Genomic DNA, 26,447 nt, shown 5'->3' on the forward strand with positions numbered 1-26,447 from the left:
TTAATACAGACGAGAGCCTTGCATTGGCCACAGTTTGCTTCTACGGCAAAACTGAGCTCCTCTCTTATAAGGACGAAATGGTTTTACCTTTCAGAACCAGATGAGGGCTCCCTTGAGCCTCCACTTCTAAGTTTGCACCCCCAAAAACCATCTCTAAAAGCTAGTTTGTTCCTCAGTTTACCAGGTAGGGTCATACGTCGCAGAAAATACCATATCCCGTCAGCTCTGTGAAGTCAAGCTGCGACCGGCGCGGGCAGTACTGGGGTGAGAGATCACCCAGGAATTCCGCGTACTCTACTTTTTGTGCCTTTGACTGCTCTTTTGAGGACGTTTTGAAACTGGTACGGTGGGTACTTTACCGTATGTGATATGAAACAGTGTTTCTGATCTTATTAGAAACTTTCTTCTAATGCTGAAAGGCAAAGATATTAAAGAATCAAACGTAATGCTGAAAGGCAAAGATATTAAAGAATCAAACGTTTTGGAATTTCAAGAAGTTCTCAGCAAGATTACGCGAGACGTGTTTTACTAGATAGATAACGTTATATTGGAAATTGTTTATGTGGCGAGAGCACCTCGCTTTTTATAGTTTTATATTCAGACCCGTTCAATCACTACATTTGAACATCAAACAATGATATATCCAACACCTAGACATATAGATCTACATGTGAGCGATGCATCTACGCGTAAATCACGTAAAGAAGTCACTAGTAGCTAATGGAGCTGCCACACTCTTGGGAGACAGAAATTTGACGACTATAATATCGGCGGTATAGGCGATGCTGAAAGTGCCATTCCTGCCGAATCAGAAGATGCAGGTGCTGGTGTTGGGTTTGCTGCTGTTGGTGCGTCAACACAACCAATGCGTCTTGACAACCACTTGCACCACAAACGCAGATAGCACTATTTGCAAGGATCGGCCGGTCGAGTTGCAAACCAGGATTGAGGGGAACTAGTTGAAACTATCGGTCAAGATTGTCCAAGATTGTTCTTTTCGACGATACTCGTCAATGTATCTCCAGGCTGTACAGTATACATTTGACCCTAGAAGAAAAGAAGCTCTCGATTTAGAAACAAGTAGACAACAACGATACGCAGGTAGCACAGTCGTTTACCTATGCTTGGTAGCGATATATACATCTGCTTTTCCAAATGCAGTCGAAACCACTTACACAATTGTCTATCGGCACAAAAGGGCAACATCACATCCAGCAACGACAGTTAAACTTGCGACCAAAACACCGAGTGTCCATATGAAATATCTAGTCGCAGGCATTGCAACGATGCGTAGGGAGATTGTGAGAAACTGGCAAGACGATATTTGGAGGTTGCTTGTATGTATCGTCCTCCAATCTTCTTGTTGTGACAGAGGTGAAGGTTGAAGTATCGCACACTTGTTAAAAGCATAAGAAAGATGTGCATGTGGGGTTCTGCACAACAGGAGTTACTGATTTGGTCCATACAACTGACTTTGTGACGTGTCCAGTTCAATGCGTGAAAATCTTGCACTCATCAAATAGTATCATCAAATAGTATGCTGCGAGGATGATACAATTGAGTAGCAAGATCCCATGCAAAATCAGCAAGTGGGAAGCTAAGCGTTTCTGAAATGATCTATTTTTTTTTTTGCGTCTGTTCATCACCAACTGCAACTACGCCGACTCCAGAGAATTCGAAACACTAAGAAGCATACATCAGGTAATCTGAACATCGTATACGTCATGCCAGTAGTATTTGATTCAGCTGTCGCCCAGAACTTTGTTGATCTTGCTGCCACCGGGACATTTCTGTTGCAAAAACTAAACTGTGCATTCAAGAAAACCAACACACGATTTCGACCATATACTGCCATAAACCTAACGAGATAAAAAATAATGGACTCGAATGCATCCTTCATACCCTCCATGTCAATGGACCAACAAGCCCAACAACAATCCCAACAACCAACAGCAACTGACATTTTATGCGACACAACCACCCGAGCAGAAGACGTCGAAACGTGCACAAACGCAGAACTATCTCTCCTCCTAACCGAACTCAAGAAGAAAAACGCAAGACTGGAAACTGAAAACAAGCTATTCGATTCATATCTTGCTAGAATTGGGCCATTGCTTCCTGATGATAATGGCAAGATGGGAGGAGCTACGGGCAACAAGGATTCGAATGCTTTGGGAGTTGATGACGCGTCTAAAAAGGAAAAAAAGAAGAAGGGTGATAAGAATCGGGCTAATGAGCAGGAAAAGATTGTGTTGTTGACGCCTGAGCAACGTGCTGAGGTTGCTTCGAGAGCGCTTGATGAGTTAAAGGATGAGATTGAGAAGGAGAAGGAAGGGTGGACGCGGTTTGTTGATAATCTCAAGGTATAGATCGACTTTGATCGTGCAATCTTGTGCCGTGCTGAGTTTTTTTTGCTAAAACAATGGACACTGTATAGGCTGAGATCGAAGAGGTTGAAATTCGAACAGCCGAAATCAAGAAAGCCATGTATGAATTCAAGAGGGATGTTGTTCAGAGTGCTATCAGTGAACGAACTGGCAAAGTTATGGCTGAACGAGTTCAAAGGTGGATTGAAGATCATTTACGTGCCAAGGTAACATAAAATGTCGAGGTGTACTGACAGCCGAATTGTTCAGTGATTGCTTCAGAGCTTGTCACTTTTTTTCACTTTTGCGCCCAATCTTCACGATTTCTTTGTTCTAGGACGCAATCATAGAAAAACTACGACTCAAGAACGCCTCTCTAAAATCTCAACGCAACAACCTCTCGCAACAATTACGCCAAAAAGAAGAAATGGGCGATGTCCTCCATGCCATTGATTTCGACCAACTCCAAATCGAAAATAAGCAATACTTGGCCCGTATCGAAGAACGAAACACGGAACTAGTCGCTCTCAAACTCGCCGCTGGAAACACCCAACATTTACTTAACACACACAAGGAAGCGCTGAATGATACGATGAAGGATTCTGAGAGACTGGTGCAAGAGATCGAGTCCAGACGCGATATGTTGACACGATTGATTCAAGAGGAGGAGAAGGTGAATGGAGATATTGCCAAGATCCAGACCTCGAATGCGAGTTTCCAGTCGTTGGCAGAGTCGTACCGGGTGCCTGATGTGATGGACTATGTGCATTACAAGGCTTTGCAGCATGATTTGGAACATAAGGTTGGCATGTGGACGAGGAAAGTGGAGATTGCTGCTTTGCAGCTCAAGAGGTATGTGATGCATTTGTATTTTGTGATAAAAGGGCTACAAATCAACGAATCTTTCTGAACTTGTAGAACCAAGCTAGCTCTGAAATCAACAAGAGGACCCACAATTAAACCCAAGTCAAATGCTGCCCAAATATAATTTAGATTGAATTGAAAATAGAATTACAAGTGGTATTTGAGGTCGAAGTGTTTATGAGTTGATTGAATACTTGTAGCCTACGAGCAAAAGAAAATACGATTGGCGATGACCATAGAATGATCCAACCAGTTCAATCCAAGCACGTACCACACTTGAGGCAGGAATAGAATACAGTTTGGCCTTCATCGGCAGATCTCAGTTGGGCAGTATGGAAGCTCAACTGGTCGGCGTCACATTTAGGACACTTTTCATCGATCTAGGTATAAGATGTAAGCAATTAAGCTCATGATATAAGTTCTAGCATATTGTATACCGTGGCATCTCTCGCCGTGGCATCTCTCGGGTCCGAGTCTAGTTTCGGTCGATGTGGGAAGGCATCTGGATGACTTTTCGAAAAGACTTCAATGGCTTCAAAGACTAGCGGAAGAGTAGAGTTAGTATACAGTACAATCAATACATCAATACAATACATATGACCCTCAATAAGACATACGATGGGAAGGCATGACAGTATCACACTGATGGCAGGCAATGGTTTCTTCATTTCCAGTAGGAGGGTCAAGCAGAGCACCGCAACACGAGCAGAATACTAGTGAATGTGGCTGCTTGCGCTCAGTGCTTGCGCTCATCGTTCTGGTGCTGGTTCAAGTCGCTTGTTTAAGGGTGATGTGTTGATCAAACGAAGCAAAAAAACTTGACTCCTATAACACACGTCTAGGACAGGACGGATCAAGCTAGATCAAGTTGGCATCAATTTTTTAGCACGTCTTGACTGAATAAATCACGTTAAGGAAGGGCGTTCTTGTTCTAATATGAGATACGAGGAGTGGCCAATATTGAGGTGCAAGATGGAATAAAATCAAGGGTCATGAGTTGTTGAATAGCATTTATAAACGGTTCTGGTACTCTTTAGCATTGTTCTAGTGGAATATCACGCGTGGCGCCCTGTTACATCTATTTGATAACTTGTCGTTAACAATTCGACAAACTGAGGGTGTTTTTAAACGACCAGCGTAGGGTGTAAGGAGGTGGCAGAGTGCCTGTGCATTGTTAACTCTGTAAGCGCCTCTCGCTTTCTTCACTCATTATAAACAACATTCGTCTGTCTAACTTCACAGATCGTTCTTTAAACTAGGGCAGGACCTATGTCGGACAATACCAATACGAAACTCCTGGTTATCCTGGTCCAGAGAGTAGCTGAAAAGGCAAGTCGCATCCTAGTTTATTTATCTGCTGTTTGACTCTGTCCCCTCGCTTGGCCTGGAGGTCTTGCCAACATTGATCAATTTACATTCCCAAGCCAATGTTCGACCACGGTAATCTACTCCTACTCTAACAACCCCACCATTTACCACCAGCTGCCTGTAAACTCAAATGTCAGCATACAAGTACTCGAATCCGACACGGTATTCGTCCAGACCGTCCAGTCTCTAATCGAACTATCCCAATATCGACTAAAGGAAGTCGCTGGGGCTCTGACTAGTCTCCTGGATGCCGTTTCCAAGGTATTTGTCAATAAAATTCAATGTGACGAAGAGTGGTGGTAACAATCTATCAAAACAGGGATCTGGAAATCCTGGCGACGATGCTTTTGTCAAGGAAGAGGTCATGCATTCACAGTTATATGTATTGAGAATGCTGGCGAACTGTCTGGCATACTCTTGGAAGTGTTTTCGAGAAGGACTAGCTGCCTCAAATGGTATGGGCCGGACGAAAATCTTGTATTGTCACGTCATCATTTCAGTACTCACGTCTGGTTCTTTTAGCCAAACCAGCAACACCACATAGTCTCTTCCCCGACTCGCCAACGCTCCACCGAATATCTATAATGACATCACCAAATGGACCTGCACAGATATCTCCTGCTGCTGGAGGACCACCTTCGCCAACATACGACGACCACTTCCAACCACTCGACGACCAATTAGCAAAATACATCTTAAATGTCGTAGCCCGCTTCTTTAATACTTCATCATCAACTATAAACACGGATATAATATCACATCAAGTTGGATCAGGGCCAGGTTGGTCGCTAATGGACTGGGGAGGACAAGATGGACACCCTGGCCCAACAGGAACCGGAACAACGAAATCAAAATCAATATCTGGAGCACTACGTGGATCACTATCTTTATCCTCTTTATCGAATTTATCATCAATTCATAATTCATCTACAGGATTGAGTGGATCTATGCAAGGACTATATAATACAGTTAGCCAGTCTGGATCTCCACAGATACGAGACTCGCCACCACAGTCTCCATTGACGGGGAGTGGTCCGGGATCTGAAATCAGTCAGGAAATACAAAGAGCCGCTGGTCGTGTGCTTTTTTATATATCAGCTGCCAATTGGCCGACAGTGTTCTCTAGGATCAAGGCGAGATTTGGGGGGTTTACTGCTGCTGGTCCGGCAGAATATGAAGGGGATTTGACTGAATTCAAGATGCTTGAATGGTGTTCGTTGAATAGAGCGAGGTTGGGTCAAGTGCTGAATGGTGAGTCCTGAAAAATATTTTGGTCGACGAGGTTGACAGAGATGAAAAAAGGCTAAGACTCAATCCGATCGTTGTAGAATTCACCACCTACTCGCCTAAATTCTCGAAACGTACCGCACACTACGCTCTCATAGTGTTGAGGAGGGTGATATGGAATTGGATTGAGACATTTCCGTTGGAATTGGTGGCTCTATTCTCATCACAAAAGAAGTTGGAAGGTAAGGACTGCCGCTTGATGGAGTATTCAAACGTCGTTCGTATTTTAATTTTTTTCTTCTTGATTCAATTTTAGGTGGTCCTGACGTATTATTCGATTCACTATTCGCAATGTCAGAATCCTCGAAACGAAAATCTGTATTCTGGCCGACCCTCACAATGTTATTAATACTATGTCCAGACATTTTATACAATGTTGGAATGCAAGGAGCAAGCAATCAATCAAAATCCCTCAAAGGCCATCCATCACTCTCATCATCCGTAAACAAAGCCGCATTTCTCGAAACCATGAAGAAATCACTGAAAACACGAGGAGCAGGAGACGCAGCTGCACTCTGTTATGTCGATATATGTAGAGCCAGCACATATGTCAGTAAACAGGACGGAAGCGCATTGAGAATGATTGTGCCAAATATCGAAAATGAATTGAAGGACAAGTTATTTGATCCTGCCGTACCTGTCAACCCGCCTGGTCCACCTGGTGCTTCTGGTGATAATGCTGTCGATCAGAAGTTGATGACTGAATGTCTTACGGCACTGTTTAAATTGAATACGTGGACTACGCTGAGAGGTCTGGTGCCAATCATGCTGGATTCTGCTGCTCCAATGTCGTTTAAGGTGGTGCTGGTTAAGAGCTGTTATTCCATTGTTAGTGAGGTGAGCCAAACATGTCAAATTGATCCGCTAGAGTTGAAGGTTCATAACAAAAAGACGTTCGTTTGTAATTATGGCGTACACGATCGTATAACCTTTCGGCAATTCTTTAGATACCTCTACCTTGGAATCCAACAATAGACGCATCACTAGCTAAACCACTGAGAGACTTATTCCTGGAAGCAATCGGAAAAGCTGGAACAGTTGATCCCAAAAATAAGAAGCTCGCATCCTTCATATCTAGTCAAACTGATAAAAAGGCCAAGAGAGCGGTCGAAGAAATCACAGAGAAGAATGATATCATTTACTATATTCTCAGGACGTGGTGTAGATGTCCTCTTTTGGCTATTGCGGTAAGCGGTGGTTTGGACTTTTTTTCGTCTTCAGCACTGACCAACATAATTTTTCAGGCCGATCATACAATACTATCACCAGAGTCTCTACGAGCCTTGCTGGCGGGTATTGCGACTTGTACCATAGATCCATCTAGTGGAATACGAAATAAGGCAGCCGAAGCCATCCTACAGATATTTGATCCCGAATTCATTCCACAATGGGATGGAACGAGACCTGATTGGAGAGCACCTTTAGATGACGGTGATTTAACAGAGACATCAAACACTTTGCGACGATTCTGGCGTATATCGAGCCAAATACTATTGTCGCTTGGTAAATTAGTCTTGGATGTCAAGGGAGAGATTGACAAGACTAGCGTGGCTGCTGACTTAGTGGCATCTGGAGCAGCTGCTGGTACTACTGGCTCACTATCTAGTATACGATACCTCTTTGAACTGGTCCGTGAATTATTAAGGAGGAGGAATGAGCATCTGAGACGATACTCGCCTAGTGATTTGTCTATAGCTACTAGTGTACCAGACAGATTAGCAGCTTCTGTAGCTTTGGAAGTTGCTCTCCTGGTATTTGTATGTTGCTCTGAACCAGATGTATCGATATGTGCTGTACAGTGTCTAGGATTTCTGGTTGAAGAAGCTGAAATCACTGGTGAAGCACCCAGTGCACATCCGACATGGTCTATATCAGATTTTTCTGGATTGGAATTGGGTCCAGTGCCTGATGACGACTCCAACGCTGGAACATTACGACATGGTCAATCTGGAAACAATCAGAATACTATTGGAACCTCGCTATTGACTGTAGTTGAAAACATATCAATGTATCGAGACATGATTGCACTGCTGAATCACGGAGTGCGCGGACAGCGTGGCTTGCAAAAGCGCATGAGAGCATGTCTACGTAATTTCGAACGACCTACAGCCGGTAATATGGGAGCATGGGAAGAAGTATATCGTCGATGGCGCTCCCTATCACAATTCATCACCTCGAAATCATATCCAGCCAGCATAAATTCAGAAATGGACAAGGAGTCATTGACTGGATCTCGAAGTAATTTCAGAGCTCCTCCACCACGACCTTCTATAACGAATGCTGCCGAGTATCCGGAAGATCGCGGTGAATGGCAGAATTATACAGGGTTCTTGTGTGCTCTTGGCGGATGTTGTTTGCTGGCTAGTGAATTGAGTGCCATGTCAACGCCACCTGCTGCTTCCCCGTATCAGAATCCACAGGCTTCTGCATCGTCGGCTTCGTTGGCTACTGTTGCGACGTCTTCTTCAGGTGAGTTTAGTAGTTTTGGATTTGATGCTGGTAAAAAGACTAGAATCACGAATCGCTATGAGGTTTTATTGGAAACTTGACCAACTGGCCTTGCTGGTATCCCTTAGGAGACACCTCATCGCTTGAAGGAGGACAGCAATCATTTGCAAACTCACAATTGATGGGTGCATATGCAGCAGCCAAGAAAATGGTGGAACGATTTGTTAGCGAGATGGTCGACCTTCTTGTTGCTGATAATGCTGTCGTTCGAGAAGTAGTGAAGGAATTCTTGGGTTCTGAAATGGCACCTGGTTTATATGGTATGTGGTTGTTTGAGAGGATGAGATTGGTGCCCTTCAGTTGTCAACAACTCTGGCTGTTTTGTTCGCAGGAATTCTTTTCGCCCAACTTGAAACAACCTCATCCCGCTTCTTTGACCCAAACACTGGTGAAGCCCTCTGCTCTGAACGACATACCCTACTAGTCGAATCCATGATATCTGTATTACGCATCATACTCGAACGGGCTGAAGAACTCGCTGAACGTGGAGATCCACTTGCAGCAGTTGATTTTGGTGGTCTGTTGTTACAAATCACTTTGTATTTGTCTCGGTTGGGCGTTTTGCCTGGTCAGCAATCTGCATCGATGAAGGGCAAAATACGCCTGTGTCAGCTGGTTGAGAAGCTGGTTGAGAAGAAACAGATTGTAGGGTTGAGACAGGAGATCAAGTTAAGGAATCGACTGGTACGATTTGAGTGCAAGAGAGAGTCACGATTTCTTTATTTTGCACATTTTTAGTTTCTTGATTTAGTCATGTGTATAAATTAGGTTGAGCTCATTCTGGAATGGAATTCAGAGTTCTCGTTTGTTGGTAGAGAGGTATGAGGCGGTTGAGTTAAGGTTTTTTTTGCGTTATTCCGATATTGACAAGTTTTACTCTAGGCGTTGATGGATGTGGTATCAGGCACCGTCTCTGATGATTTATCAATATCCAAAAATCAAAAGTTACCACGAGATTTGGACTTGGAAGCTATGAAAGCCATGGTTGCTTTACTAGCTGGACTTCCTCTTCAACCAACAACAAGCGAGATGCTTGGTTCCATCAATGCCAATGACGCATCCGCTGAAAACAAGGGACGGTTGTTTTACAAGTATTTCAGTTTCTTTCTGAAAGTGCTGCAAAAGTGCAAGTTGTTGGAGGTGAGTGAAGCAAAATAAAGCCCTATAGAGGTCGAGAAAACGAGTTCTAACATCAAGATTCGCTAGACAATCGAAACAACCCATACAGCACCAGGAGCAACCCTTACAGCTGATTTGCAAAACCTGCTAGCCAAATCAAAAGAAATGATACAGTACCTCGGTCCATTAAAAGATTACACCATACTCGCATTATCGAATCTCTTATCCTCAAACATCGACATCGGACTTAAATTCTCACTGAGTATGGGATACCACGAAGATAGCAAGACTCGAGCAGCATTTATCCAAGTTTTGACAAATGTACTGAGTATGGGTGCTGCTGATCAGTTTGAAGGATTGGGTAATGAAGAACGAGGACAGACGGATCGGTATGAGAAGCTGATGGATTTGATACTTGAGCCTGGGATGGAGATTGTCAAGTGAGTGTGCAAAACAAAACCTAGAGTTGTTGGGATATTTACTTCCTTTCTTTTCTTTTTGTCAAGGGCGCTTTGTGAAGTTGCTCCTGTTAGTGAGAGTGATGAGATTGCGCAGGTGCTTCTGTCCTTGTTTGAGGCACGTGGACAGAGTATAAGGTTGTTGGCTGCTGTTATTGCTATTGAGGTCATGAAGACTGGTAGGAATCGCCTGTGCTGATGTGGTCCAACGTTTTTTTGCTTGATTTTTAAGTAAGGCGTCTTTTAGACTCTCCAACAAATCTCTTCCGCCGTAACTCGATCGCAACTCGTATGCTGACCATATTTGGACGTCTGAATGGTCAAGATTATCTTCACTTAACTCTTGGTCCAATATTACGAGACTTGGTATCTCGACAACCATCTCCATCCTTCGAAGTAGACCCAATAAAACTGGGCGCTACTGATGACTTGGCCAAAAATCTCAAGAATCTGACAACTGTGACTCAAGGATTCTTGGATGCTATATTGAGCAGTGGTCCTAAATTCCCACGGCAGCTTCGAGAAGTTTGTGAGCATATAGCAAAAGCTGTCTCTGAGCGATTCCCTGAAGCTCGTATTACAGCTGTTGGTGGATTTGTGTTTTTGAGGTTTCTGTGTCCTGCTATAGTGTCTCCGGAAGGTGCTGATTTGGTGCCTCAGATTCAGGTGCGTACGTGAACCGATACATTCATTTTTTTGTCCTTCCTAAATAAGTTTTGTTGGCGTAGAGCAAGGATTTGAGACGTGGGCTACTATTGATAACCAAAGTCATTCAAAATCTGGCCAACAATGTCTTGTTTGGTTCCAAGGAAACATATATGCTGTCTATGAATGAATTGCTGAAGGAAAATGTAACTAGAGTGCATACGTTTCTGAAGGATATAGCTGTAAGTTATGACATGTCAGCCTTGTTTCGCTTTTTGCTCATCTGATACCCCAAACTTTAGAATGTGGCAGGGTATCCAGCACCAGAGTCTTTACCAGTATCTCCTATCGGCGCTCGCTTACACGAAAATGATGTGTATCGTTTACATCGTCATCTAGTCCTAAATCAAGATCGGCTAGAAAAATTTGCCGCTACTGTAAAACAATTACCTACCACCACACAACCAACCTCACCAGAAGGCAAGAAACTGACTGTGAGACCTGGTGAATCTATATCTCGAGTAACCACAACTGGATCCCTAAATGCTGTCGAAGCACTAGCAGGTGCAGGAGATGCCTCTGTAGATGTAGCAGATATAGCAGCTAGTAGTCGTCGCCACGCTTTTGCAGCCTTGTCGACATTATTGACCCAATTGGGACCACCTATTGAAGTCAGTCGATTAGAAGCCAATGATATTACAATGCATGCTCGACGAAGATCTGCTCTGGGGGGCACCATTATGCGACCTGGTGCATCGGCTACTGGACAGTTAGTTTCAGAGTTTATGACTCGTGTTGAGAGTCGAGCTGGATCTGCTAAAGCTATTGAGCAGATGAGGGAGTTGAAGTTTTTCTTTGATGCAGGAATGTCTAAGGTATTATGAGAACAAAAATGCTACTACACATGAATGAATTATTTACTGATGCCTGTAAATTCTAGGAACGTCGACCAGTACTTTATTACATTGCACACAAAGTAGTGCCAGAGACTATGGATATGGAGTTGCTGGTGTATCACATTCTCAAGGTATTTGCGGTCTTCGTTCGTGATGTTTTTGCAACTCACCGTTTGGTCAAAACCTAGACAATGAAACCATTCGTATCATCCCCCTTCGAAGTGGTTTTGGACGCGACTCAGTTCAGTGCAGCGAATGAGTGGAGTCCAGAATGGATTGCTCGATTAGAGAAACTCCTTCCATACGATGCAGCCACATCAATGTCGAGCTTGTACATTTTCAATGCCAATATGGCTCTTCGAAAATACTCTAAAAAGTTTCCAAAGTATCAAGGCAAACTTGGGAAACGAGTCTTGTTTTATTCTAATTTGAGCGAGTTTGGTGAACATATTACGGATTTGAGGTTGCCAAAGTCAACAGGTACTTATATGACGACAGAAGTTATATAAAGATGCTGAGGTCTGACTTTTCCGTTTGGTTTAGTTGCTCTGGAGAAGGAAGTCACTGCTACATTCGCAGCTGTAAACAAAGTCACGAGTTATCGACAACAGATGCCAGTGGTTATTAAAGTCAATCAGGAAATGATTCAAATTACTTCGGTATGTAGTCGATCACCTACGTTTTTCGTTTTTGCCCTGCGTTTCTGATCTCTTTTCATGTCGTCCCTAGGTCAAGAAACAAGACATTCTCGGATACACATCAATAATGAATGACGTCTTCCATGTATCCGATATCGAGAGTGTAGGCTCATCACCAACAAAACCAGATGATCAAGAATTCACTTTCAAAATAGTTGAACGTGTTGGATCATTTGGTGATGGTATAGGAGCATCAAGTACTGCCGTCTCGGTAGTGACCTTCTCATCAGCAAAACGAGATTTGGTGCTACAATCAGTTCGAGCCGCCATTGCTCGATTCCAATTATCAAAACCTGCTAATATTATCGCTGATCAACGGACGCTGAGACCGAGTGATGTGCCAGGTACTTTGCTCAATATGGCACTACTCAATATAGGATCTGAAGATCCTAATTTGAGATTGGCGAGTTATAATTTGTTGTGTGCTTTGAGTATGGCGTTCTCGTTTGACGTTGGGAATCAGTTGTTAAGTGCTAAAGGTGAGCCATTGATTCAATGTGGAGTCAATTTTTTTTGTCGTGGTATTAAAAGTCTTGTCGTTTTTAGGCTTATGTATACCTGCCAACAATCACGGGTTTGTGATTTCGATATCTCAGCGGCTTGCAGCTACAGAGCAACACTTGACATTGGAATTCTTGCTGGAATGTGGACTTGGTTTTGCCAAATCTAACAAGGAGCTCAAGCATCACTGTCTCGAATATATGGCTCCATGGCTGTCGAATCTTGGTGCGTTTGCTAGAGCTGGTACTCTGCAAGTTGCAGAAGGGAGTGTAGAGGATGCGTATTCTCAGCAACTGAACAAGTTACGAGATGTGCTTAAATCGCTCATTGATATCACAGTCAAGGAGAGAGAGGTATGATTGCTCCTGTTAAATTGAGAGTACTATCCGCCGCGTATTTTGCATCAACACTCACTTGCTTAACATTGTAGATGGACCCTCTTGTTCAAGCAACAGTGTGGACGGCTCTTGGTCGAGTAGACGAGTTTGTGCCTATAGTACTAGATAGTTTCATACAAGGCGCTGTTGAATCAGGAGTAGGATCAGTCCAAACTGAAGTGTTGGCCAACACTACAGTGACTCTGGCTTCTGTAAACGTCAACATTGTAGCTGGCAAGATTATTTCAAGGATACGACGAGTACTCGCAGCCACAGCTCTGAATCCAACACAATCGCTAGTCGACCATCCATCATGGATGGAGGTTGCCGTCCTGATCCGATTTGCACTCATGTTATCATTCAACAATCGACTCAACGTACAACAATATGCCGCTGAATTGGTGCATATTGGATGTCTAGTATTTGGTCTCGGCAGTCTAGGGACGCGGGCGTCGCTTCGAGGAGCCATGATCAATGTTGTGCAATCTGTATGTACGTCAATGGATTTGGATGATGCTAGTCTGGGCACTTTACAGATTATATTGAATGAGTTGTCAGAGAGTCGGGGTGCAGCTGTATTTGGAGTCGTTGCAACATCAGCTGCTAATACTGGCAAGCAATGGAGTAACGCCAACGCAAATGCTGCCTTTATGCATTATTCAGAGACACAATCGACTGATATGGCCAAGGATGTACCATTGTCGAGTGTTGAGACGGTTGTTAATATGTTGTTAGATGTGTTGACGTATGGAACTATTGACCCAGGTACAGATATGGGCGCGTCTCTCCAGTGTTTTTTTCCCGCACTGCTAGCTAACACATCATGTTTGTTTAGAACAATCTTCAACGTGGAAGGCACGATGGATGAGTCTCATAGCTAGCACAGCCTTCCAATATAATCCTGCCGTCCAGCCACGAGCATTCGTAGCTCTTGGATGTCTAGCTCGAGATGACGTTGATGATGATTTGCTGCATCAGATACTAGTGGCATTACGAGGAGCTCTGACATTGTTTGAAGACAATGACTGTAGTTTAATCGTCAGTATCATCATGGCACTATGTAATATTGTTGGAGGGCTGACGGACGAATCTCGCTATCTACGAACCATTTTTTGGCTGGCTATAGCGCTATTGCAGATAGGACATGTGCCAATCTTCCAGAGTGCACTGCTGCTGCTGCAAGTCAGTCTTCGAACGCTGGAAGCTCAAGGGCTGTTTGAAGAAGAGGGTATTGCTCCACCGCTAATGCAGGCTAGAGGAGCTATAATAGAGGCTGCTGGTCAGCTTGATGCTGCATCTGGCATACATTTCCGAGTACGTGGTGTAACCAGATTGGAATCTATTTGCACGGCTTGTCTAACGTTTTTTTTTTTTTTTGCTATCTTATCGTTAGAACGACTTCCCATTCGCCATCGCCGCTACATTGTTGAAAGGACTTCGGCATCCATCTACTCGTACCGCTACTACTTCAGTCCTTTTGACATTCTTACGTATTGCGGCACGTAATCCACCAGATTTACGACGTACAGCCGATACGACCACAACACGTATTGGTACAGATCGTTTAGGATACCTCGTGCCTCTTCTACCGGGATCCGATCATATAAGACAGCTTCTAGCCACGGCCGGTATACAGAATCCAGAGCTAGATCCTGAAGCAGAAATGCCATATACACCCATATCGAACGCTGTTCCTGCATTTGGCTCGAGAGATGCTTTGTCGCGTGGAACTACCCCGGCATCGAATCAAACTAGAAAAAAGATATGGAATGCTCCTCGAATGCTGGATAACTTTGTCATCAATGAGACCACTTCCATAACGTTGGCTGCCAGTGTGTTGGTAACCATGTTGGAGAATGTCGAGTATGAGTCTGAGACACTCTTCATATATGGATTTGTCGCCGAGACTGCTCAATCAGCACCAGAGGTCTTTTCACTATTGTAAGTGATACCATAAAACGATTCGTCTGGTTTTTTTGCACATTAACTAACACCCCAACACAATGGATAAATAGATACGAGAGCCTCTATGGCAAAATGATGCAAGCGCTGAGCACCTCCCAGTCACCACCCATCATTGAAGCTGTACAGTCGATACTGAAGGCTGTCGTGGCACTTCCACCGAATCAACAACCGCCGCGTGTCAATACACCTAGTCCCGCTAATACCATACAACCCAAAAAGCCAGGACAGCCACAACAGCTAGCTGGACTAGTCTTTGGAGTACATGCATCGCAGGTCTTGAATGAGTTAGGATTCCAAGGACTTGCAGAGTGTGGTAGTTTTGCTGGAGTAGCAAGACAAAAGAAGGTTAAACAAGCAGCCTTATGTTGTGCTGTAGTTGAATCTATAATCTCACTCTAAAATTGTCTACATGCAATAATAGTGTATACCATAGTTAATTTGCTTTTTTTCTTTGACGCATATGAAATATATTGCTAGAACGTGATTTGACATGTTTTCGCGTGTTTAAGAGTTGATTCGGTACTGAAATACTATGACTTGGCTGCTTTTGTCGCTTGGTTTCTACTAAGCAAGCTTTTGATTTTGGACTTGCACCAAGTTTAACAAAAACAGTGAGTTTGTGAGTAATAGGTATCGAGTATAGACAAGTCGAGTGTTGGATTATAGTCGGTACTAGTCGATGGCATAGGACCTGGATGTTACATCAGGTGGAGACCTCTACATCTACTGTACAGTCACTCGCAGCTCCAACATCAAAAACTAAAACGATTTCCATTCGTACAAATACAAGGAGTGAACAACAAAGGCTACAAACTAATATCTTATATCAAGAAATTTTGAAATGCAATTACCACCTCCCGCATTCGGATCACCCTCGGCCACAGCTCGGGGTGCTCCAAACCTCATCTTCCTCATTGATTCTAAACAATGTGAATCAGAAGAGTCTGCAAGGACACTACGATTCGTCATTCTAAAAACCCTACTCTTCTTTTATTTACGAGTCGACTCGAGGATATCTTGGGGCTTCCAGATATTCGATCAACAGGAAGGTGCATCATTCGCTCCTGCCAAAAAGTCAGACTCGAAAAGGAGCCGTGATCTGAGACCTTCTGCTTTGGCGATGCTGGATAATGCTATTCAGGTGGCAATGAATAGAGCAGCAGATACAGCAAAGGATGATCTACCACCAGCGTTGCTCGTCGCTCCACCCGTCGAGAATATGAACATGGTTTTACGTAAAGCTCTAGTAGATTTCGGATGGTCCTTTACTCCACAATCAGGCTTCTTCCAGTCTCCTGCACGACCCGCTGGACGGCGTGCAACGAGTCTGAATGCACCTGTACGAATACGCAACTATCTGTTTCTCGTATCCGCAGCGCCCAAATCAGTCGCAGAACTACGTCAGTTTGTTGAAGGAGATAGTTTTATAGAACCTCAAGTAGGTGCCACGACATCATTTGTAAACGTATTAGAAACATCTGAAGCTGCTGAACCATACCTCGACACCATCCAAACTGCCTTCCTTGGGAATGGCTTGCTGGACGGATATCTAGATAAACGAACTGCAATCAATTGGATTGATCCCCAATTCTTGGATACAACGTCATTGAACGAGACTGTCGTCCCTTATATACGTCATTCTTTATGTGCCATTCTACGGGCTTATGGAGGATCGTTGATATCAGCCAATCACTTTCTGAATGATGCAACGCTAGCTCCCTTCTCTGTTGCATTTGCCTCGTATCGTCCCAAAACAGCCCATCCAAGTATAGGTAGAACCTTACTGAAGGATTCTACAATTGTAAGAAAGGAAATCTTGGGCAAGTTGGGAGGTAGAGGGCCTACTACTAAAAACGTGACGTTATGGAGTGGTACTCTGACATACGCGAATGATCAAACGTATTCCTTTCAACTGCTTTCTATGACTGTAGAGTAAGTGGTTTTTAGCGGAATTTCTCTGTGCTGTAAGAATTAGCTCACATGGCCTTTCTTGCTCTAGTCAAGCAGCACAAGCCCGTCTCAAGGCCAGGAACTCTTCAGGTAGTTTAGAAGAGGAAGATCCGTTTCGAGATGGATCAAAACCACTTCCTGGATCAAAACCACCTCCAGTTGAAACTCCATTTGAACCCAACTCCGCAATGGCCATCAAGGAAACCGTCCGTCTTGCCGGTGTCAAACGATTCTGGTTAGAATCAGCAGCATACGTGGTCATACCACAAACGAGTAGCACTGTCGACTCTTCCAATCAGTTATCCGCCTTCCTCGAGAGCCTGCTCCTAGCTCAACTAGGTGTGATTGTTGAAATCAGCTATGGAGTTCCTACTTACGAGCCACGAATAGCTATACTTGCTGGACTATCTCCTGGCATTGGCTGTTTTCATCCAGTCAAGCAAGACTTTGTTGATACCCTAATGAAGATGCAGCCAGGTAAACGAATCGGAAAATTAGACATGTCTGGGGAAAATTAGACATATCTAGACCTCACTTCTGGTTTCTTTTAGCTGAAAAGGACACAATTGACTGGGATATAGTGGATGCGTGGTATGGGGAAGGTCTGGATACTTCTTTGATGGACTATTTCTTCAACTCGAATGGCTCCGTTGATGAAGGTATCAATGCTGCAGACCTCGTCAAAACCAGTCTTGGAGTATGGGACATGGATGCAAAACTGAATCCCTCGACTGTGGAATCTGTTGTAGATGCTTCGTATGTACTGTGACTGACGATACAAAATCAATCATTCTGAGGTGAACCATTTTTTGTCTGTAGGACTGAGCGAGCAGAGGTGACTCCCGCTGAAGTTACCGACGAAATCAATGTCGTGTCTGTACCATCTTCATACACGTCGATTGACGAAGCACTGAATGATCTAAGGCATCATTGTATAATGGCGCTTTATGAACCAGAGAAGGTACCCGTTGGTAATTACTGCAATTTTGCCATGGTCTCACTCCCAAATACAGATGCCTCTTCTTACGCTTCTTGGAGTTGACGGACTGCATCGAGCAATGCAATATATTCATGAAAATTCCGATGAATCGGAAGAGCCTGTAAGTTAATCGTATAATCTGCAATCTCGAGCTCCGATATATGTAAATTTTTTCTGCGTAGTTTACCCTCATCTGGAACTTTTTCGCATCAACCCTTCTGATCCCCATACCGAAATTTGAAGACAAGTGTCGTGTATTCTGTAAAGCCTTTGCCAATTCCGTCAAAGAAGGGTGTCTCTTCTTGCAAAATGAAGGCATGATTCCTGACAAAATTGAGTCAGAAGCACTCGAATCATGGATGACTCAGTGGGAGAATCTTAGCAGGACTACTCGTCGTAGTGACGAAGAAGGCGTGTTTGATCGTAAGGCTGTAATACGAGATGCTATGAATGAGTTGCGAATGACCGAGTAAGTTCTTGGAACCATAACCAAGTAGCTTTTGTGCCTTTTTGCTCCGTCGTCTCACCTCTCTCATTACAATCTCTCCTGTGTAATAGGGCTCAATTGCAGATTGTGTTGATTCTGGAGATGTTACGTCTTTCCCTGTATACGACTGTGTCTCTTCCCCAATTGTCTCTGGTAGCACCTGCTCCCAAACCTCTAGATAACCGGAGCGCTGTAATGGGCTCTCGTAAACGCAAATCAGCAGAAGGACAGCAGCCAACAACGCCATCTAAGCGTCGTAAACATTCGAATGGCAAGGGCAAAGAAGCAGAGGTAGAATCGCCATCCGAGCACCTGAAGCATGCTGCTGAAGAATGGATGGATCGTCTATGTATTTGGGGTTCGGTTGCTGGTATAGAAGAGGAAGTTACAGATTCGTCGTCTGGAGTTTCTGGATTTGCAGCTGGTATTATCAAGATGATGTGAGGAGGTTTCCCCTACGCTGTTTGTTTTTTGGCCAAACGCAATACTCAAATGAACTTCATATCTAGGTATCAATCACAACTTCCAGATCTAGTGAATTCTCTGTTGCTCAAATCTGGTGCTGCTACTGATATGGCCGCCGCATCTCCAGCAGCACCACAACCATTCAGTCCGTCGAAACAGGTGTCACGACTTCCTTCGAAACTGTGGAAACAACCATTGTCAGCTGCTCAAACCAGTGATAAGCCACCAGGAGTCATGTCAGAAACTGGCTATCCTTCCAGTCGTTTATCGCAAAATGGTGGTTCTCTTACGAGCTCTGCCAGTGAATCGAAAGGAGGTGGTACGAATAGCCGTAAAAAGCAATATGATTCCAAGCTTTTGAAGCTCATCCAACAACGAGAAGTCAAGTTGCCAAAACCTAGTAAATCGAAAGCCGCAGCTGCTGAAGCATTGAAGCAAAGTTGGGTTGGAAAGGCACCCTCCAAACGGCTGGATCCAAAGGCTGCTGAAGCAAGTAAGGCTAATCGAGGCAAAATACGTAAGGAGATGGAGGTTGGAGCACGTATTCGGAATGGAAATCGAGATAAGGTATTTCCTGTTTTATTGCTTTTTAGCTTGCGTAACATAACGAATCCTTACCTTTAATGTAGAATACTGTTGTATTCTCACCTCTTCGAGCGAGCCAGACAACCGCAGCAACGACTAGAATGCCAACCAGAATGCTCAAAACACCAACAGGATCAGCATCCCGAGTACCACTCAACCCATTCCTTGATGCTGAAACAATAATGCAGCATGTACCCTCTCCACCAAAAGCACCAATATTTGCCAAGGCCCCACTGCAACAACGAGCCAAGGCAGTAGGTGGTATGGTTGGTGGATCTGCTTCGGGAGTGAAGAGACAAATCATGGTCCCCCCTACACCTGACAAATCAGGTATAGAAATCACCATTGACCACGACTTCGTAGAAGATACGCCAGTGAAGAAGCTTCGACCTTAGCGAGTAGTATATTTGATTGTATTATAAAATAAGCTGAAGAAGCAATAAACCTCTCTGTACAAAGCATGATATTCTGAGTATATGCAACCATATTCTGAAGCAATAGCGACTTGCTAGAATCGAGACAGTCGTTCCCCTAGAGTCTTTGCCTTGACGTGAAACCTCTTGGCATCTCAAATTAGGAACAACAGAACTCAAGAACAAGGGACTCCAGGACTGTAAGCATGCAATTTGGCGCACTCGACACTCTTGAAATGAGAAATTGAATTTGAATTTGATTCAAGGGAGACTGGACGAGAGTAGTAAAGTTAAATGGTGGCAACTTTCTGCAACCAACTTTCCAAAGAGGAACAGCTTTCTATCAGAATCTTGACTGTGAAGAGTATTAAACCGTCTAACGCTCTACAATTTCTGGAACGATAGCCTGAGCGACCGCATATTCGTCCATAGTTCAAAAATGTGTTCAAACAATGTCGCAAAAAATGGAGCGATAGGAGTTTACCAGAGATACGAGTCACACTGATCCAGAAGTCCCTTAATAGATCCAGGTCATCAATTCCATAAGGAATCAAAGGAAAACGCGAATTTATCTCCAAATTGGCAGTTGTTGCGAAAGCTCCGTTGTCATACTCTCTCTGCTATCATATCGTTTCGACGATGCAATGTAAACAGCGAGCGAAAGGATTTGATTCTGAGAGTCTATGTCTTGTGAGCGATGAACAGCCTAGTCGTTATGATGTATAGTAGCAACTGCTTCGGGTCATATTCCATAGGCGTGCTATCATTTGCATTTCTTGAATGAACAGGGTCAAAATGTAAACCGCTATCGTAGATGCTTGAATCGTTACGAAAGTATATTTGATTGTATCTTATGTATGTATAAGGTATGTATGTAAAAGCTCAAAGAAATAGCAAACTGCTGTTATATAATCACTGTGCATGTCAAGGGGCAGCGTTGTGTTCTATCAAAACCGAGAGTCGATTCTTGAGCCCCGCACAAGGAGCAGATCCTTTGCTCGGAGCCTGCTTATGACGCTTCAGTGCATCAGCACGTGCGAACGATCTATAGATAGACATGATGAATCAGTGCAGTGTCACTTATGCAACGAGAATTCTTAAAAAACCCACCTCTGACAAAAGGAACAAACATGCAAGACTGACTTTTTATGCTTAGAGTTCTCATGCCTTCGAAGATCCGCAGCACGTCTAAACCCCATACCACATTCATTACAGACATTCCTCTTCTCTCCCTTGGCCGAACTACCGGAATTCGAGCGTTCAAGTTTACTAGTAGAAGTCTCTTCTTCCCAATCGTCGTCATAGCCATCTTCATCTGAAGAGGATTGATATGATGATGGCAGCGTTTCGGTGTCTGAAGGTAAACTATCTGCTGCTTCGTGCTGCAGAGCCTTAGAGTCACCTTGCTGTTGTCTTGGTATTGTTGACTGCTGTAGAGGAAATTGGAAGTTGGCCCAATTCGGTGCATCAAACTCTGCACGACCTATTGGTAGCTGAGCGTGGTGATGAGCTTGCAACTTTTCCAGCGGTCGGGCCTGTTGCTGTATATAATGCGGACTCTGGACAAACGGCTGCTGCTGCTGCTGCTGACTATGATACTGACGTGGTGTTGCAGACGGAAGTTGATACCAGCCGGCAGCACTATTATACTGGTTAGTTATCATGACCGGTCGGTTTGAAGGCATATCTGTTTCAGGCTGAGGGTTTTCCGCTATGGACGTCTGAAGAAACGTGTATCCAGGATGACGGGAGCTTACTTGATTAACAGGGTACGGAAATTGTTGTTGTTGATACTGTACCGGAAGTGATCGTATTTGATGTCCGTTATAGAATATGTTTTGTACCTTCGGACCAGGCACCATATTGTTGTGTTGAATGGGCCGTGATGAAGACGGAGAAGGAGACGATTGTGAGGTCCAGTTCCTTTGAGTATCTACATGTTACAAAGGTTGATGATGAGTTGTTGTGCTGTGAAGGAACAAAGTTTCAAAGCGCAAAGAAGTTCTACAGCTGAGTCTTTGACAGGTCATGAAGAAAGATCTTTTCAGGATATCGAGCACCACCACAATTCAACATTAAGTCCATTCTGATCCACAGGTACAACTGAATCATCAAAAATCAGCTTCACTTCTGCTGTCCCAACATACCTGTCACAGAAGTTGAAACATGTTGTTGATGTTGGCCATATTGTCTGTTTGGCACGTTCAAAAGACTCTCTCGACTAGTTTCCAACGATTGTACACCCCAACGAGCAGTATTATATGGAGCTGATCCTTGATTTGATGTCCTGGTTGACTCTGAAACGTGACGAGTGTTTGTTGGCGAGACACTGTAAAGGGGTTGGCTACCATACTCCATTACTGATAAAGTACTGCGTATGCGATCTAGTATAAGACTCTTGAGTTAGAAAACAACAGTGTGCAACAGTTTGTTGAAATGTTGTTTGCTCTGCGCTGGTTTTTGGCTGAAGGTGTGTCAAACGACTTACAATTTTGAAACAAGAAGCAATCCAAACCTCTGCACAACCACCAAAGTGCAATATTAGATTTATGTACATGACACGGTGAAAAAGGCAAAGCTAAATACAAACGCAACTAGAGCTTGATTTTGTTTTTATAGCACGTCTGCATCAAGTTTTGCTCTTTTGGCAGATTGCGAGTCACCAACAGCATTCTTCTTGAAGTTGAGATTCAAGGATGAGCGTTTTACTGTTCGGGGCGACGTCTACGAGAAGATGGCGTTAGTTTCTCGTGCAAAATAGCCTAAATTCGAAAACCATCATTACCGGTGCGCCAACAAGACCTCCGAACTGTACATTACCGTGTACAGGAGAGTGGGGTATAGATGATGACGGTTTCTACATCAAAATAGCATGATGAGTAAGACAGAAGCAAGATACAATGAATAACTTTTACCTACCACAGTATGTGATGTTGGAGTTGGTACTTCTCGTCGTTCCCTGCGACCCAATGATGACATTAATGGCGCTAGTGGTGGTAGAAGCTCTGACTTGTCTATCTGTATTGAGTTTCCTTTTGCATGCTTTTGGGTATGTTTGGTTGCGTTGTCATGGTATAGGGTTCTGTCGGCTTTGTATTCGTTTGCCTATTTTGAAGTGTCAACCGGAGAAAAAAAGCTGCTGCAGTCTCAGGATAGTAAAACTTACAATGTCGATTTCAAGTGGATCGTCGGGATTGGGGTCTTGCATCAATATTTGGATTGATGTCAAGACTGCGTTGATGTTCAGAGTAGGCTTCCATTGACCCTGTAGGATAGGTTGAGTGAGGATCACATCTTCAGGCTGCGACATCGATAGGTTATTTGTACTTTTGGCGGTCCACCTTTGAGCAAGTCCAAACAAATTCGACCCTCGCCGTCCACGTTTGGATGATAGATCTAGACAGATTAACTGTAAGCTGATTGACTTACAAGTTTGAAAGCTTGAGCTCTTGAGCCTTACTGGTGTGATGAATCTGGTAGTTGGTGGTTCATATGGATATCTGTACGAAAGTAGACGAGGTTGAGCAAAGTGGTCTACCAAGCATGGCATCAAAAGCAGAGTTCACCTATCACCCAGCTGAATCTCCAGCTTAAAGACCCCGCCTCTGTATGGAGTTGATTCAGGTCCTTGTATTTCTACAGAATGAAGAATGTGAATGATTAGGATGTGTTGTTTGTTCTGTGATCAACAAGCTCGCAGCCAACATCGAATGGTTTGACCAAATGTCGGGTTACCAGCGTGTAGAACTCGTATATCCTTTTCGTCTGGCCAGCAAGTAATCCCAGTGGGCGGATTTTCCTCAAGCTGCTTGAGCTCCTTCTTCAGCCTCCCCATCATCATCGCACTCATGTTGTTTGCCAGCTGTTGAAGGAAGGGAGGCAAATTCGAAAATACTTCTCCGACAAGGAGATAGCAAAGGTGGCGGGGACTCAATGGTCTTGGTGGCTAACTAAATATTCAACCAGAAATATGTAGGAACAATCAGCGTTCTCGTCCTGTTTTCGAAGTTTTGTTTTCGGGAGACACTTCGCCTTTTAACTAATAAGGCACTTCAAAATAGAACCGAATCAATAGAAAGTCTCGTGTCTCAACGCGATGATGTCGAAATCAAGACGCGGAACCAGTGGATAGCCGGCATTGAATCCCTGATCATCAACGTAAATCACCACCATGACGAGAACGATGGTGACGATGATCAAATCGTCCGGAAAGACGCATTATATCGTCTATCCGAATCCGATGAACAAGATCTGGGAGATGTTACTCTTATAAACGACAACGACGATGACCTTTTCGCTCTAGAACCACCCACAACTATATCAGCCAAACCCGTAGATCTAACCCTCAAGTATGAACACGTACCGTATCACGTCATGTTTCCGTGGTATAGATACGTCCTGCTGGTTGCTGGAATGTTGTCAAGCGCCATCGTCATTGCCCCCTTGGTAAGGATTCCCGGACGTCTTCCACTCCACCTCATGTCTAAAATGCTCTTGATATCTAGTACGGCATACCCCAAGCGTACCCGCTAGTTTACACACTTATTTCCGTGTTTGATATCAAAGTATTTCAATACTTTCTACCATCATCTGCACTCTGGATGCTCTTCTTATCGTCGAGTGGTGCCTCTAGAGTCTGTGAAGGTGTAGGACCAAGATGCTCATTTATTTTTGGAATCGTGCTTTACTGTGCCGGGTTAGTAATTGCGGGTTATCTGCAGAGAGTTACAGGTAAAATTTCGACGTAGTCGTTCATGTTACCTGTACATTCTCATGTCCTCTTCCTCCATCTCAGAATGGACCGTCTTTGTATATGCCATACTATGCGGAATTGGAGGTGCACTAATACTCATTCCAATACTCGGGCTACTGCACTCTCTCTTCCCAACACATGTCACATCAGTTACTGCATGTGTATTCGGGTGTGGATACTTATCGTCAGTTTCCTGGTTTTATGCAATCGAGGCATTCGGCCATGCTCCAAGCTGTGCTTGGGGTGCGGTTACGTTTATAGTCTTGATGGGACTAGCGCCTATAGTAGAAACGCGAAACATCGGCATTGTGCCCAAGTATCATATGAGCCATCACAGGACGCCAGCTTTCACTGTTGGATTTTTAGCTTCCATTCCCTTGTCTGTCGCCATTCAGCCATTGATACTTTTAAACAAGTGGGGGTGGATATTTATATGCTCTTTGGCTTTGGGGTCTGTCGTAGTTTCTCTGCTAGCAGATGTATTCCTTGGACGGGCAAGGACCATGATAGTGTCGTCACTACTCTTGGCGCTGTTTCTGCTTCTCGGGCCTGGATTGCTGACAGATAATGGATTTGGAGTGCTTGCTGGGTAAGTTTGGCTTTTGGCCAAACAAGTTCTCTTGTCTAAAAACATGATGATACTCATTTTTGGAATCAAGGACTCTAACTGGCGCCATGCTGCCACTTTATTCGACAAACGCGTCTGCACTTGTTCCCGAAAAGGCCAATCCAACAACGACCGTCGGGCTCTTCCTTTTTATGCAGACGTTTGGAGTCATCCTTGGAATGCCTCTATACTGTGAGGAACATTGAAATTGCCTTTTTCGCTAAAAGGAAGCAGTTCTAACCTGCATCACATTTCTAGTATTCGTCAATGGCGCAGTAGCATCGCCATTCGGTAATTCTCCTGGTGGGCTACTGCTCTGCAGCGGAGCTGTCATCATTGCCTGCATCTTGGCTTGCTGTGCTCGTTGGTTAAGGAATAGGCAGCTTGGACGTCAATCACCATCACCTATTGTAAACATTTCAGCAACCTAACATATTCTTGCAGCAATTATGCAGCAATGCAGTATAAATTAATCATGATATATGTATATAATCAAATATTGTATAGTGCTCCAGTCAACGTCTAGTTGAAACCTCACATCTTGTTGTTGCAAACCTACAGAGGTCGCTGCCAAGCCGAGGTAGATCCAGCGTAAGCGGTTTCGAACATCAAGCTCGACTACAGTTCCAAAACCCGTGGACATCGTATCAGCTCTGTTGCGGTTATTAGTCCTCGCTTGATCTGGCTGCATAAGCCCCCCAGAGAGACAGGCGAGTGTTCGAATGGTGACAAGCAGATGTCCAGTAACATATGGGGAGTAATTAGCAACTTTAGCGGGGTTTTAAGTGTTGTAATAATCGTAAATTTGCGGGACTATAATCCCAATAGAATGCATGAGCCAAAACAACAGGCAGATGTATTCGGCAGTATTGGAGCGTCATCAACGCTCAATTGAATCCTGAAGTTATTATTCCGTGTTATCAAAGCCCTTCATCCTCATGCTTTGTTGTCAACATTTGATTGAATTTACACGATTTTCTACCACAAATTCCATAGGCTTGACATATCAATTTTATTATCATTTTTATAACGTAACATAAAATTCGCACAATATGGCCGTTACTCCTACTGTCCGTGCCATTAGTAGTGCTAGATGGTATTGTCGTATTGGCACACGGATCAAAGGACGTTATACTCAACAGCTGTCGTATCCAAG

The 26,447-nt window shown here is 43.9% G+C and overlaps 5 protein-coding genes across 5 annotated transcripts; 3 read left to right on the forward strand and 2 right to left on the reverse strand.

The window, feature by feature from the left end:
- Nucleotides 1–1,877: 1,877 nt before the first annotated feature.
- Nucleotides 1,878–3,354, forward strand: SmJEL517_g05803 (uncharacterized protein; the record flags this gene model as incomplete). Its single annotated transcript, XM_031171729.1, has 4 exons — nucleotides 1,878–2,363; nucleotides 2,438–2,593; nucleotides 2,704–3,218; nucleotides 3,285–3,354. 4 exons carry the CDS (start codon nucleotides 1,878–1,880, stop codon nucleotides 3,352–3,354), a joined length of 1,227 nt encoding a protein of 408 aa, XP_031022274.1.
- Nucleotides 3,355–3,405: 51 nt separating this feature from the next.
- SmJEL517_g05804 (uncharacterized protein) lies at nucleotides 3,406–3,983 on the reverse strand (the record flags this gene model as incomplete). The annotated part of the gene is made up of 4 exons (XM_031171730.1): nucleotides 3,406–3,431; nucleotides 3,502–3,610; nucleotides 3,668–3,771; nucleotides 3,848–3,983. The coding sequence occupies 4 exons, from the start codon at nucleotides 3,981–3,983 to the stop codon at nucleotides 3,406–3,408; spliced, it is 375 nt and encodes a 124-aa protein (XP_031022275.1).
- A 516-nt stretch (nucleotides 3,984–4,499) lies between these two features.
- SmJEL517_g05805 (uncharacterized protein) lies at nucleotides 4,500–15,451 on the forward strand (the record flags this gene model as incomplete). Its single annotated transcript, XM_031171731.1, has 26 exons — nucleotides 4,500–4,589; nucleotides 4,713–4,859; nucleotides 4,918–5,053; nucleotides 5,121–5,849; nucleotides 5,927–6,067; nucleotides 6,142–6,722; nucleotides 6,833–7,072; nucleotides 7,130–8,384; nucleotides 8,462–8,653; nucleotides 8,725–9,077; nucleotides 9,162–9,212; nucleotides 9,276–9,533; nucleotides 9,600–9,952; nucleotides 10,019–10,149; nucleotides 10,218–10,636; nucleotides 10,699–10,857; nucleotides 10,918–11,490; nucleotides 11,556–11,642; nucleotides 11,700–11,991; nucleotides 12,055–12,170; nucleotides 12,241–12,688; nucleotides 12,756–13,063; nucleotides 13,141–13,852; nucleotides 13,923–14,401; nucleotides 14,481–15,028; nucleotides 15,103–15,451. 26 exons carry the CDS (start codon nucleotides 4,500–4,502, stop codon nucleotides 15,449–15,451), a joined length of 9,147 nt encoding a protein of 3,048 aa, XP_031022276.1.
- Nucleotides 15,452–15,893: 442 nt separating this feature from the next.
- SmJEL517_g05806 (uncharacterized protein) lies at nucleotides 15,894–19,913 on the forward strand (the record flags this gene model as incomplete). The annotated part of the gene is made up of 9 exons (XM_031171732.1): nucleotides 15,894–16,984; nucleotides 17,052–17,479; nucleotides 17,554–17,758; nucleotides 17,822–17,963; nucleotides 18,016–18,102; nucleotides 18,164–18,450; nucleotides 18,540–18,908; nucleotides 18,978–19,500; nucleotides 19,563–19,913. The coding sequence occupies 9 exons, from the start codon at nucleotides 15,894–15,896 to the stop codon at nucleotides 19,911–19,913; spliced, it is 3,483 nt and encodes a 1,160-aa protein (XP_031022277.1).
- Nucleotides 19,914–22,544: 2,631 nt separating this feature from the next.
- SmJEL517_g05807 (uncharacterized protein) lies at nucleotides 22,545–23,781 on the reverse strand (the record flags this gene model as incomplete). Its single annotated transcript, XM_031171733.1, has 8 exons — nucleotides 22,545–22,655; nucleotides 22,717–22,788; nucleotides 22,851–23,036; nucleotides 23,098–23,196; nucleotides 23,259–23,327; nucleotides 23,392–23,431; nucleotides 23,498–23,567; nucleotides 23,667–23,781. 8 exons carry the CDS (start codon nucleotides 23,779–23,781, stop codon nucleotides 22,545–22,547), a joined length of 762 nt encoding a protein of 253 aa, XP_031022278.1.
- Nucleotides 23,782–26,447: the final 2,666 nt, after the last annotated feature.

Source organism: Synchytrium microbalum (genome assembly GCF_006535985.1).
Source record: "Synchytrium microbalum strain JEL517 chromosome Unknown SmJEL517_scf0060, whole genome shotgun sequence".
NCBI lineage: Eukaryota > Fungi > Chytridiomycota > Chytridiomycetes > Synchytriales > Synchytriaceae > Synchytrium > Synchytrium microbalum.